Raw genomic sequence first — 13,072 nt, 5'->3', positions numbered from 1 at the left:
TCAGAAGGGGTTTTTTTCATTTTATGTTTGAATTAGGGTAATGCCTGACAGCTATTTTGCTGACACCGTAAAAAATTCAGGCTAAATAACAGCACTTAAAGAATAGCAAGCATCTCAGCTAATTTCCTGATGGACCACAGTATTTCAGCCCTTGGTACTTCCCCAGCTGTACTATTACTCCTAGGTGAGGTAGAGCATGTATTTTAGACAATTTCTATTCTAGACTGAGCAATGTCTTGAAGGAGTAGTTTTCCAGTAGGAAGTTTGATGTTCATCCAGGCTGTTCTGTATTTTATAAAGCTGGCATAGAGGGGGAATCATGTAGGTTTAGAGATGAATTAATATTTTACTGTAAATAATTTCACAATGAAATTATTTTTTCTTTTGTGATTACTCTCCGAATGTCCTCTTGGGATGGCCTTTGGGGACTTAATTCAGTATTTAGATTCATTAGCCACCCTTTTTGGAAAGCTTTATTGACCTTGAACATTCAATTCTTGATATTTGACTTCATTTTTAAAATTACAAAGTAATCTGTCAAATATTATTGGCCAGTAAACCCCTCTTTCTTTTGTTGACTAATGGACCACATGCTAATGAGGAAGCATACTTTTTGCAATGTCAAGTAGCAAATAAACAAGGAATTTTAGAAAAACTGACATTTTCTTCCTCTCTGATCTTTAAGCCATGAGCTTGTATTGTTTCCTTTGACAGTCTTCTTGTACAACTAGCTAATCTGAATAATCAGGAAAAACTACCATCCACCAAACCCTCATAGCAGATACTGTGTTAAAAATAACTGTTTCAAGTCACCTACAATACCATTCCTTCTCATAGTACAAATGGTGCAAACTTTGACCATGTTTTGGAGACTCTGCGCTCCATAAACTGATGTTAGCTTTCCCTTCTAATCTCAGGTGTGTGCTATTTATGATTGAATCCCCCCTATATCACCCACTCTGTGTGCAATTCACAGCTGAGATCAGACCTTGGCCTTCAGTTTTATTGAAGGAAGTCTGAAGAGTGACTTAGATATATGACAAGAGTTAACAAATACCTGCATGGAAATGCTCTGACTGAAGAAGAGTTATTTTCTGAAATTCCCACCCTCCATTTCTTTTGGATGTTAACACATCTGCTCCATTGACCTTCAAAAATACATGTTCCCTTCTGACTCCACCATCCCTTTGAGTAAGACCCGTATTTCCATCATCTCCTTTGCCAAGGTTTTAAAATATAGTGAAAAATGCTAAGCACTGTTAGCAAAAGTAGTGTTTGCCTAAAGCTGATCTAAAGAATCACAAGCTGTACTGCAAAACTTGACAAAATGAGAAAGCTGAAAAGATAAGTCCACTGGTAGTGTTTTTATTCTATTCCTATTACAAGATCTGTTTCTGTAGTCTTTACTCCCATTGCTTTGGTTGCATATTGGCTCTAAAACCAGGGCCAAGAACTTTCATTCCATAATGTCTGTCTCATATATAGTATTCACATAACTGAGAAGCAAAGCATTATTCAATTACCCAACCAAATCTAATTATCAGCTCTAATAATTTATTTTATTTCTCAAATACTACCAGAATTCACACATGCTATATTAGTTTCTGCTTAATAACATGCTTTCCTTCACCAGTTTAATTACTGTGGAGAAAATATGCTTTGATTTCTTTCCAGGGGAGAAAGCCACAATATGTGTCCAAGGTCACTTTGTATGTTTGCGTTTGGTTTTTTAAAATCTTCTTAAGAAGAGTTAAGTCAGCCTGGGTTTGATTTCCTCAGGAAAGTTTTCTGTAAACAGAGCACTATTTATGTCAAATATGTCTAAATTCAGAAAAAAATCTGTCTGATTTAGACAGAAAAGGAAGAATTAGTGCTTACGTAACGAAACCTGATGATTTTAAGTGCTTTTACCAGGTCAGAAGGAGCTGATGATTTGTCCAAAACTAATCTGGCTGCTTCTTGTCTGGGGCTGAATCACCAGCAGTGCCACTGCATGCCTGGAGAGACGTGGCTACCCACTTCCCTCCTGGTCTTCACAGCTCTGCTCTGCCTGAGGGCAAGACTCCCTCCAGCCACAACAGCTTTGCTTCACCCTCATGGCAGCAAGTCCACCCAGCCGAGTCCTGCCAGAGGCAGTCCGGCTGTATGGGGTCGGTTTGAGCCCTTCCTGCCCTTGGCTCTGGGAAGCATCCACAGCTCTGGCCCGGCAGGACCAGTTTTCAGCTGGGGACTATAAGACCAAACTTCACCAGCTGTCCAGGAAGCCACAAGCACCCACCTTTACTTGAGTTTTTTTCCTGTTTGGAGTATCCCACTACCTTTTCCTCCACCATTGGTTTTAATTCTTATCTATTACAAAAGTTCATGGTAAATAAGATCCTTTAATATAATCCAGAAATACGATACCTGTGTTTAATTATAACCTTTGTGATCAGTGTTGGTTAAGGTATAAATTGAACTTCATATTCAAAACTCAGTGCTAAATGCTCCCTGTAAAATACAGGCAAGCAAACACAGAATTCAATCTGAAATGGAGTATTTTCACCCCTATGCAGGTAAATGGGTTGACAATCTCTGTTTTTAATTTGCAAATGTATAGTTTCCACATTCAGTTTCTCCTTGTTGATAAATATTCAAAAAAATGTCAGGTCTGAAAACCTGTTCCAATACTGTTAAACTGTAAGAATAAACCCCACCGCAGGGCAGCAGGTAGCAGCATATCCTTCCAAAGCCTAGCTATAACTTTCCCTGATGTAGTCCATCAACTCCCATCTAGATAAATACTGCTGGCGAACTCCTGGCTCTCTTTCCTGACAGTAGATATCATCCTGCTGTTGAAGAAGAGCTATCTACCTTTGAAACAGTTTAAATTCCTATAGGTGCCTTGGCACCAAAACCAGAACAATGTATATATGCAGTGTTTAGTAGGCGGCCAGTTATTTCCATGAATGATCAGTGTGTCTTCAGCTGTGATACCTAAGATTGGTATGTAGTGTTATAAGATTGATTTAAAAGGCTTTCTTCCATCAACGGCAGAGATTGTCCTGGAAAAAAAAATCAAAACCCTCTTTTTTTCTTACCTCCTCCACTTCTTCAGGTGTAAGTTCTTTTCTTTTATGAGGGTGGCCTGCACCAGGTCGAAATGCTCCCATTGGGATGTTAATATTAGCCTGTGAGAAGGAAATTATGATGCATATAATAGCGACTGATAAATAAGCATACAGTTGGTAAACGGCAAAACTCAAAAGGGGTTGAACAAGAGTATAGACATTATCGTGGTTTCCGAGCACTTATGCCTTCAATGTATGCATCATCACACCACTCCCACAGGAAAGGGAAATGCTTTCATCTCCATTTTAAGGATGTAAAGTGAAAAAAAAAAATCTACCTAGAAAGCTTTTCAAGTTCTGCATTTTACTCTAATGCTCCCTGATTTCATTGGACTTTAAATAAATGAGTACTAGACACCAAAGTGTTTTTAGGCATCTGGGTCTGCTTTGATTTGGTCAAGGTGAAGCAGAGAGTGCCAGAATAAGGATTTAAGTGTAAATCACCCAAATTCTACAATAACACCCAAACCACTGGACCACTCTCCCTCCCCCAGTGACACCAGTTCTCACTTCACTTAATCACAGGTAGTTAGGAAGGAAAGCCTGTCCTGAGCCAACTTAAGCCACAAATGTTTAAAATGTGATTTTACCAACAAAATTTACCCATGAGTGCTACAAACTGCAAAGGTAATGACTTAGTCCTAGGAATACGCCTCTCGGTTGCAAAGAGGATCTGTGGGAAAAGACAGGGAGGCTTTTTGACCCTCCAGCCCCTGCTAGGTTTTGCCCAGCCACCCCAGCCCAGTCTGCAGTGGGGGCTCACGGGCTGGAGCAGGCTCAGCCGGCTCTCACACCAGACAAACTGCTAGCCCCCAGCTTTAGCAAACTCCCTCCAGAATGATACCCACATGACTGCATCTATCTGATTTTTTATCTGTGGCAGAAAGCCAGTAGCCATAACATAAACGGGGCTTATAATAAATACCTTAAAAGTAAAGATTTCCGAGAAAAAGGATGGCAGAAAACGTTGCTTAGGAAAGAGCAGCTAAAATGTATCTATTTCCCAATGTGACCCAGCCTGGATTATTTTAAAAGTCAAATAGCGTGATCAACTAAATGCACAATTTATACCTATTCTTATCTCATGATCTCAGAAAAGAAGCTGCTCCTAGGAAATGTCATCAAAATATCATGACTCCCACTGGTAAAACCAGCAGGTGAATTGGTAATGTTATGGAGCGGAAACAGAAAACCTTCCAACAGCGAGCTGGGTTATTGTAGTTTGCAATCTGACTGATCTGCATTAAATGAAGATGAATAATCCCATCCTTCTGCTCAAATCGTGGTCTTGCAGATCATGCCCCAGGTTGGGCAACCACAGGAAAACAGCCCACTGTTTTTAGTAACAACAAATGTTCTGACAGCTGTAATCAAACACTGAGCAAATTAAGAATCCATTTGCTAAGAAATAAGCACCTTTCCCTTTATTCTATTTATCTGTTTCCTGTTCTTTTATATATGCAGGGTGATGCGGCCATTTCAGTGGGGCTGACAAATGTCTGTAGGGTCATGCAGTTTATAGACAACTGGGTATTCACTTCATGATGCTTTTTCACTGAGCATTAGTTTAGATATTGTGAAACCTTTCATCTGCACTTCCTAAGTTCCCAGGAGACAAGGCATTTTCAGCCTCGTAGTACTTAACCCATTATTTAATTTAGGAGTGGAAAAAAACAGCTTTGCTATTTTTAATTTTAAGCATCTCCCCCACCAGGCTCCGGTACCTCCAGGCAGCTTCTTTTTTTGGAATATGAAACTTCTTTGCACTTTACAGCTAGCGTGGTCAAACAAGTTTGCAAAGTTGAAACATTAAGAGTTACCTCTCCTCTTGGTGCTCATTTTGAACTCAGGCATTCCTTCCCCTTGGAGTCAATCACAGCAGAAGCCAGCCTCCCACGGCCACCCACGGCATACCACAGCATGGTAATTCTGACACCCAGCCCTTGCATTTCCTACTGTGATTGACGGACCAACTGTGCCTAAAAATGGTTCAGGAAACAGAAATGAACTACTAAGTGCCAGACTGCTCATTAAATTAAATAAGCTGCTCTTTGGTCTGCTTCAGCATTTTCCCAGTAATCTGTGTCACACTAAAGCAGTTTGAACTATTTTATCTGCTTTTGCGTCAGAGTTTGGACAAGATGCACGCAGACATGAGATATTAACTTGGTAAAACAAGCAGCGTTTAAGACATAGCTTAACACTGTCTGGATCTGATAACACATACTATAAATGAAAATATTTCTAGTATGAAATTAAAGTATGACTGATTTCTGAACAGTACTTGACCAGAGGTACCAGAGTCCTGAGCTGTAAATCTCCCTCTTAGTCCAATGACGTTCCCCTCCCATGGATGAGCAGCCGTATGATGGGTGAACAGTGGACCAAATTCTGTATGCCAGTGTAGCTCTGTAAGGACTGCGTTGTGCTGCGATCAGCACGAGTTTGCAATTTTGTTTTTAAAATACGTTTCAGGGCTCTTGTCACCTGTCTGCTAGGATGGAGATAGGAACCTTAATGATCTCATCCTCACCTGTTCCCCATCCAGTGAAATGCTAAACAGGAAATTTTTTTGTTCCAAACTCCTGAAATCCTAAATTATAATTGTTTTAGACAGACTTTCTAGGTGTGATTATTATTTTTAATCATACTAATTATTAAAACTATTCGGTTTGCATCTTCCTTTGTTTTTGGAAAGTGCCTATCATATTTTGGATGTCACTGTAGGTTTCATAATTAGTAGGTATGTGTACTGATGTACTGGACTAAGGTCCTCCTGAACAGATTGAAGTAAAAATACCTGTAAGCATGACATACAACATATATTGCTGGTTTGACTCGATTCAACTGGTATTTAGAGAGGTGTTTGTGTTCTTATTTCTGTTTACTAGAGATGATAGGGCATCCAGGTCAGGAACTGTTGGGTCTTCAATTACCAGCAGCCCTGCATGACTTGAGGACTGTTACGGGTAAGTTCTCCACAGCATCCCAGCCATTCCTAGCTGTCCAGAAGGATGACTGAATAAGCTGGAAAGCCCTTTCAGTATAAACATATTCAAGTTTAAAAAAAAAAAAAAAAAAAAAAAAAGGAACTACAGAAAAACTGAATGTAATTCAGAAAAAAAATAGGAACCCCCTCACCCTTACCTCTGGGGAAAGCCAAGCATGGTGTTTGTAGGCAGAATAATTGTCAGCCAGAGCTATACACAGCCTTTACACACTGAAAGGAGGAGGCCAGCAATGAATATTAACAGGAATTAACAGTACTTTGGTCCTTTATCACCCTGAACTACTCTTGGAAACCAGTTGCTGCCTTTAACTCTCCCACATCTGTATTTAGTGGCTGTTGGCAAGTGAAGATTTTAGCATACACCTCATAGGGTCAGAAAGAAGCCACTTCTGACACAAGAGTACCATGAAATACTTCCGTTAGTAAAGTGTCATTATACTTCCATCTCTGCAGAACTATGTATATTCTCCAGGGGATGTCGGTCCTACTATAATAGCACATAATATTAAAGGATCATAATATATGAATCACAATGTATAAAAGTAATGTGACATTTTGAGGCATGGTTCTTAGAGTGCTCAAAGTGTAATAGGCATCAATTCAAGTGCAAGTCTCCCTGCTGGAGCAACATTTGACACAATGTTTAATAGATTTATTTTAAAGTTTGTGCTGTAATTTTTCTCATGATTCAAATTACCTTTGCAAAAATTAAAGTTTCTTAAAATACTAAACTTGGTGCTTAAATTTAATGCACTTTTTTAATGGACAAACTAGAAGATTTTTTTTACATTTAGAAGCTGGAAAGTCATCATAAAACTAAAAAGGAGTCTATAACTACTTCTTTACTTTAAAGAAAACAGTAAGCCAAATTCATTCCTTAAAAATGTTTGTATGTGCCTATGGAATTTAAATGTAAAATTTAAATACTTTTGAGCTATAAATTATCTACCTTTTTTAAAAATCATGCAAATATTTTCATAGTCACTGTAAAAGAGGGATGAAAATTTGAACTGAGTGAAATCAATGGCAAGCTTCTGCTAATTTCAACTGAATTAGAGTACCATAGTTTGCATGCCTGTTCCAGTGGAGTTGATGATGATAAAGAGAATTCGCATTTTTACAGTGCCTTGCAACTTCAGTACACTGTCTAGACACTGGGTAATTAATATTCTTGATACTCCAATCCATTGAGTTAGTATTATCTTGGGGAAACAGAGGATAGGTCAGACTTCAGAAATTCCGTTTTGTATTTCTTACATAATTTTAGGGGAATCTGAGCTCATGGGAAAATTTGATTGCAAGTGCATTTTACAAAATACATGAAAATTCTGTAAAATTCTGGAGCTCAGGAGGTATTTTGGCCTTTTGACAAGAATCAATGATAGCATCAGCTAAATACTGTCTGCATGATGCTACTTCATGATGATGTTGGGATAATTCTCCAGCTGTTTCTTTCACAAGTACGTAACAACCAACTTCATCCTTGTGAGCATATGCCGTTTGAGGATGTATGTGACATACAAGAATTTCTTTAATGGAAACATCAACATTTCTCTCATTTTACTTTGGCTTTTAAATAAAATGATTCTTAAACAAATATTGGAAGTTGTGGGGTTTTTTCCTAAAGGAATGCAGACATGAAAAACTTCACAATACCTATGCCATCTTTTTAGCCTATAGTTCTTCCAGCATTATATTAATTCTGTGGAAAATGTAATAGTTGCAAGAATTCATTTTACTCATAATGCTGATCTGTTAAGCAGACGTATCACTGTGTTTTGCTTGGCTGATCCACCAACGGACATAACCCAGCACTGGAAAGACCATGCAAGCAAGTGATCAACCAACCTATCTGATCTAGTTTTTTATCAGCTCAGACCATAAGATGCTCTTCAGGTCAAACTTTCTCAGTGCTTTCTTATCTACCAAGCTTTTCGATTTAAAAGAATAATCCCGTTAGCATTTCTGTAGTGTTTTTTATGAGCAAAATGCAGTTTGCCAAGCAATGGATGTTGAGATTTACTATTTTATTATATTAGAAACATAAATACTGTCTCTTACCTGAATAGCTTTGACATGTGACGCTGGCTGTTTTGACATTTTTAAGACAGAGGCTTATCCCTGCAAGCAAAATGGGAAAGTGTTACAGGCTCTGACATTCTGATAGCTAGGGGAGATAAGCTAGAACTTAACCCGTGCTGCCTCTTGACAGGCATCCATTTCACCTACCCAGCTCCTGTTTCTGTCTCAGTTTCAGAGCTGCTTAGTTATTCCTTCTGAATATCAGAAGGAGACAGAACACCTGAGCTTCTCTAATTAATCTTTCATAGCCACAAATGGAGCTCTCTCTTTCACATTAAAAACAATAATGAGTAGAGATAAGGAATCTCTCAAACCTTAATGGCATTGTAAAATGAGTAAGAATTAAGAGAAACATTTGAGGATAAACAATGTACGATTATTTCTGTCACAGTATGTACGTGGGAATTATTAGAACTCTCAGTTTAAACCTTCTTTCAAATAAAGCATAACTTGCTACAAAACATATTGATAAATGCAGACATAACCATTTTCTGACTCACAAATCCTTGCAAACCCTTAATGCCTATAGACTGAAAATGATCAAGATGGTCAAACTGTAAAGTTCTGTTTGACAATTGCTAGGGCACAAAGTAGCCTCTCTTCAAAGTTTTAGGTCATATAGACTCATTGATTTTCTTTAGCAATAAGATAAAAAAGAACTGAAGTTTCCCTATAATTCCATGCAGGCATAGAAATATGGACTGACACAGTATTAATATACCATAGGAAAGGGAAACCAAAGTCAAAGGAGTCTGTAAAGGTTAAAAAAAAAAAAAAGCAAGAAAGAAATTTTACCATCAGATTAATTGAAACATTCTCTCGGTCTTTTATTCTTTCACTGAGAATTAAGATTTTAACTGGACTAGACCTTCATCAAAGTCTGGTTATTTAACCTATCTCAATACAATGCAAAATAAGATAGTAATACTAAAAGGTGAGAAATGAGTTCACCAGAGAACTCCTGATCACAAACAAACTACAGCGTATTTTGTCTACAGTATTTAACCTGAGATGAGAAAGAAATTTTTGAGAAAAGTAATAAATGACGTAGGAGAGAATAGTAGAAATATACTGAGAAATCAAAACTGGGTCAAAGACTTTGGTACTCCAAAGAGTATAACTGTCACGTGGAGGCAGTGGCGAAGAAAAGCATAGATGAGTTGTAGGTTGGCTTCAGCCTGGAATATCAGTCTGAAATTATATCACTGGAGCTGCATGAAAGACTTGCTCTTGCATATTCTCACATCGGCTTTAAATCTGCCTATAATGCTGAGCAGAACTTAAAGTAAAAATGACCTGCCGCTAGAGGTATCCCTCTGATCGCACTCTCAGCTGTAAAGAGTGTTGTCCAAACCAACACATAGCCTTAAGTCAGAGGACGTCATCTTCATAGGTTTCTTCGAGTTTAAATTGCTTCCACTAAATTAATAATTCAGAAAAAAATCTCACTGTGCAAAACAAAACCAGCATGTTTCCAGTGAGTTTTAGATTGTGGTTTTATGTTTATATTTACAATCTTAAAATCAGGGGTAGTTTTAGAACTTCAGAATTCACTTTGGGGGATGAAATCTTGGCCACTGAAGTTCATGACAAAATTTGCACAGATTTCAAAAACCCCAAGGGATTTACTGCACTCTCTTTCTTTCCTTTTTGAAAATCTTTACTATGCATAGAAATAATTGTGCTGTTAATCAGTGGTTGAATTCCAAAGATAAATTCAAAACAATCCCCCAGTTTATTGGAAAGATAGGACTCATGATACACAAAAGTTTAATTAATTTTTCTTATCATCTTCTCCTCTTTCTGATCAGAATGAAAAATGGAAACAAAAGCACAGGAAATTAACAAAAAACATTTTAAAACACCTTGGATCTACTTTCTAAACCCTGTCACAAAGAAATTCAAGCTAAGATGTACTTCTCCATCTTGCGTGTCTGTGGATTGCAAAAACACTGATACACACTTCTTGGGCCACCTAGAGCGAAACGGGCAAGGATTTACACTGAATCTCAACTTTAAAACAAGCACAGCAGTAGTGCTCCTCAGTGAGGTGCTCTGGGTTCACAAGAAGTCTGTGTTCGAAATTATTGCAATCAGACACCGGTTCCTAAAGATGGATGCATGATACAATTGTGTAGGACTGCTTTTGGAGGAGGTGATTTTCCTACCAGTTCGTGCTGTCCTCATTACCGCCAGAGAAATCAGGACAACAGCACGCTACTGAGTAAAAATAGACAATCGTCTCTGGCTCTCTCCCCTTCCCTCCCTTCCCTGAGTTTCCCTCCAGAGCAATACTGACCATCAGCCACAGGAAAATAAACCTTAGATTACAGATGCATCCATTACTGAAGTGATTAGTTCATTTTTATAAATGCCTTTGTTCTTTTCCCATGTGTCTCGGAGAGAGAGTCAAGAGTGCTGCACTGATTGTATTAAGTTACTTCTGGCATTCCAATCAGCTCTGCAAACTTGAAAAAATCACTCTTCACCCTCATTTCCACCGCATGATTTCACATGAACGTGCCCAGCGAAACGCAGACGCACGCAGCCTGAACTCCCCGGTGTCTTTTCGGCCTCCCCACACCTTACCTTTTACCTTTTATGGGCTGCATGCTGAGCCAAACTGAGAAACCAACAGCAACATTAGTTCAGTTTGGAGATGTTTTATGCCAGACTTCCCCTGCAAATTCCCTTGCTTCGCAGTGAAAGCACTTGTGAACAGGGCTACTTGTGAAATACAGGACTATTACAGTGAAATAAATGAGTGTTTTGAAAAGAATCTTTGGAAAACAAAGGACCTATCTTCTGTCCCTCTGCTAAAAATAGTTTCTGACAGGGCTGCAGCAAGATAATAAGCTGACTTATTCAATTTGTTTTAAATACGATGAGATATCATAATGCCATCTTTTGTAATCCGCACACGAGATGTACAGTAGCACACAGATAACAGAAAGAGCCCTCCCCCCGCCCCAGCTGGAAGCTGTCCTTTCCCCCCCGCCGCACTCACAGCATCAAGCACAATGGGTATTTTGGACACAGAACTGCAGTGTATTATCTTATTAAAAGGCTTTGACAGGAATTACACTACTGTGAGACCCAGCTAGTATGCAGAAAGAAGAGAAGCCCCCGCTTTGCAGCTTCCAAGTCTGTTACACAAAAACTTACTACATGCTCTAGGCAAATGCAATAACATTTTCTGTAATGCAGTTGTCTCCACTACAATTACCTGTTAAGCTTACAGTGAAAGAACACCCCTCTTACCATCAAAACACCCCTGTAATAATTCACTAGCTATAGCAAACATATAGAAAAAAATAAGCATGTACCTATGTACTACAATATTCGAGCTAATACACAGTTAGGCTTCTTACGAGTCACTAGTCATTTAAGTGACTTTCTGTTTTAAATCTTTAAAGATCCCCATAGACTATGAAGCAATAACTATAACAATATCTGCTCTGAATACTCTGATATGCTGCACAAGACATTAAAATCAGCACAAAGCCACAACTATTGCAGTCACCTCGCAGCAGTTATTAAAGAGTTTTCATAAGGGTCATTCAAGTTTTTAATTGACCCCTGCAAGATTAGCTTACTTATTTACTTATATAAGAAAAGTTCCAAACCGTCAGGTGAGTATGTGCACCTCCTTTCGATGCTGAAAGAGGTACCTTCTTCTACCAGCTGAGGTATTGACTGCGATCCTTTTAATGTGTCTGAAATAGCTCCGATGCTTTCAGCCCGGACGGCACTGAGAGCTGCTTCAGGCTGGAGTGGGACTCGGCTGAGAAGCAAAGTGTGAAAGGGAATTCCTGTCATAGCTTCCAGTTGTTCTTCCTAAATATAGAGTTTGATTCACCCTGTAACTTGGTCCCCTGTGACACTTGACCACCGTAAAACCAGGGCTCAAGTGTCAAGCAGGAGGTGTTGAAGGAACACACCTTTGGGTCCTTTGCCTGCCCTCCCTCTCCCTGTCGTTCTGGGCTTTTCACAAGCTCCAGGCATACGGTGGCAGAAGGTAACACACAACACCTCCCGTGGTCTTTGGGGCAGCGTGTGCCTCTCTGCTGCCACACTGGAGAAAGAAATAATTATGGAGACGTAATTACGAAGAGCTCACCTCGGAGGGACTAACTAGGGGAGGTGAATGCCGCACCAATGCGACTGTATCGCTGCTGGGTTGGGAGCAAACTCACACAGCGGCTGCCTCAGGGTCTCGGTGTAGCACTCCTGCGTGCAGGCAGCCGTGCTCACGAGGAGGAGGGCTGCTGACTGTGCAAGGCCATAGCGGCCAGCTGCTCAATGTTAGGGCATGTGGATGAAGAGAAGCTAAAGGAAGAGTGTGCGGGCGAGATGCCATAGCTTATGAGGGAAATGAAACATTATTATACAGTTGTGCTTATGTTGGCTGGAGTACTGTCTTCAGTGAAGTCTACTGAAGATCTGCCACAGCAAGTCCTGCGTGGGGCACAGCCTCATGTTTCCACTCCCAGAAACGCAGCCTCCTGTTCACTACATCTTCACAAGAGTGAACTCTCCTCTTCTTCACTCCTCTGCCTTACCTCTTCTCCACCTGACCCACAACACTAATGGTGACAACAGCAGTGTCATTCTGGGTGATACGGTACCGGCCACCTGCTGCTGCTACTTGCAACTTTTAGGAGAAGATCAACAATTGTCAAAATTAGTACCAAAGACATTTATAACAACTAGTGGTTAGGATAGTGGTTTCGGAAAGGATTTCCCTTGACTTTAACTCATTTGACCAATCACTCTTTTCATTTCAAGTATCTCAAAGAGAAAGATGATCTCCCAGACCACTTTATTAAGCCTGTGACTCACTGTCTGATGCCCTCTTTCCCAAAAGCGC

General features: G+C 39.6%; 1 protein-coding gene across 8 annotated transcripts in view; it reads right to left on the bottom strand.

Annotated features, from left to right (window-relative positions):
- Window positions 1-12,183, bottom strand: part of SMPX (small muscle protein X-linked) — a 42,772-nt gene extending 30,589 nt beyond the window's left edge. For 2 of the 8 annotated variants that reach the window (XM_087758827.1, XM_087758826.1), the window contains exons 1-3: window positions 11,829-11,996; window positions 8,182-8,241; window positions 3,081-3,170 (exon numbers count right to left, since the gene is read on the bottom strand). In XM_087758827.1, the coding sequence (XP_087614953.1) occupies window positions 3,081-3,170; window positions 8,182-8,220 (129 nt within the window). In that variant the 5' untranslated portion in view covers window positions 8,221-8,241; window positions 11,829-11,996. Of the gene's footprint in view, window positions 1-3,080; window positions 3,171-8,181; window positions 8,242-11,798; window positions 11,997-12,143 lie in introns of those variants that run through there. The other 6 variants (XM_087758832.1, XM_087758828.1, XM_087758830.1 and 3 more) reach the window with 6 other exon arrangements.
- Window positions 12,184-13,072: the final 889 nt, after the last annotated feature.

This window comes from Nipponia nippon, unplaced genomic scaffold, assembly GCF_047370975.1.
Source record: "Nipponia nippon isolate SJK-2023a ecotype South Korea unplaced genomic scaffold, ASM4737097v1 scaffold_2, whole genome shotgun sequence".
Taxonomy (NCBI): Eukaryota; Metazoa; Chordata; class Aves; order Pelecaniformes; family Threskiornithidae; genus Nipponia; species Nipponia nippon.
Note: the sequence above shows the minus strand (reverse complement) of the source record. Positions and strands in the feature narration are given on the sequence as shown.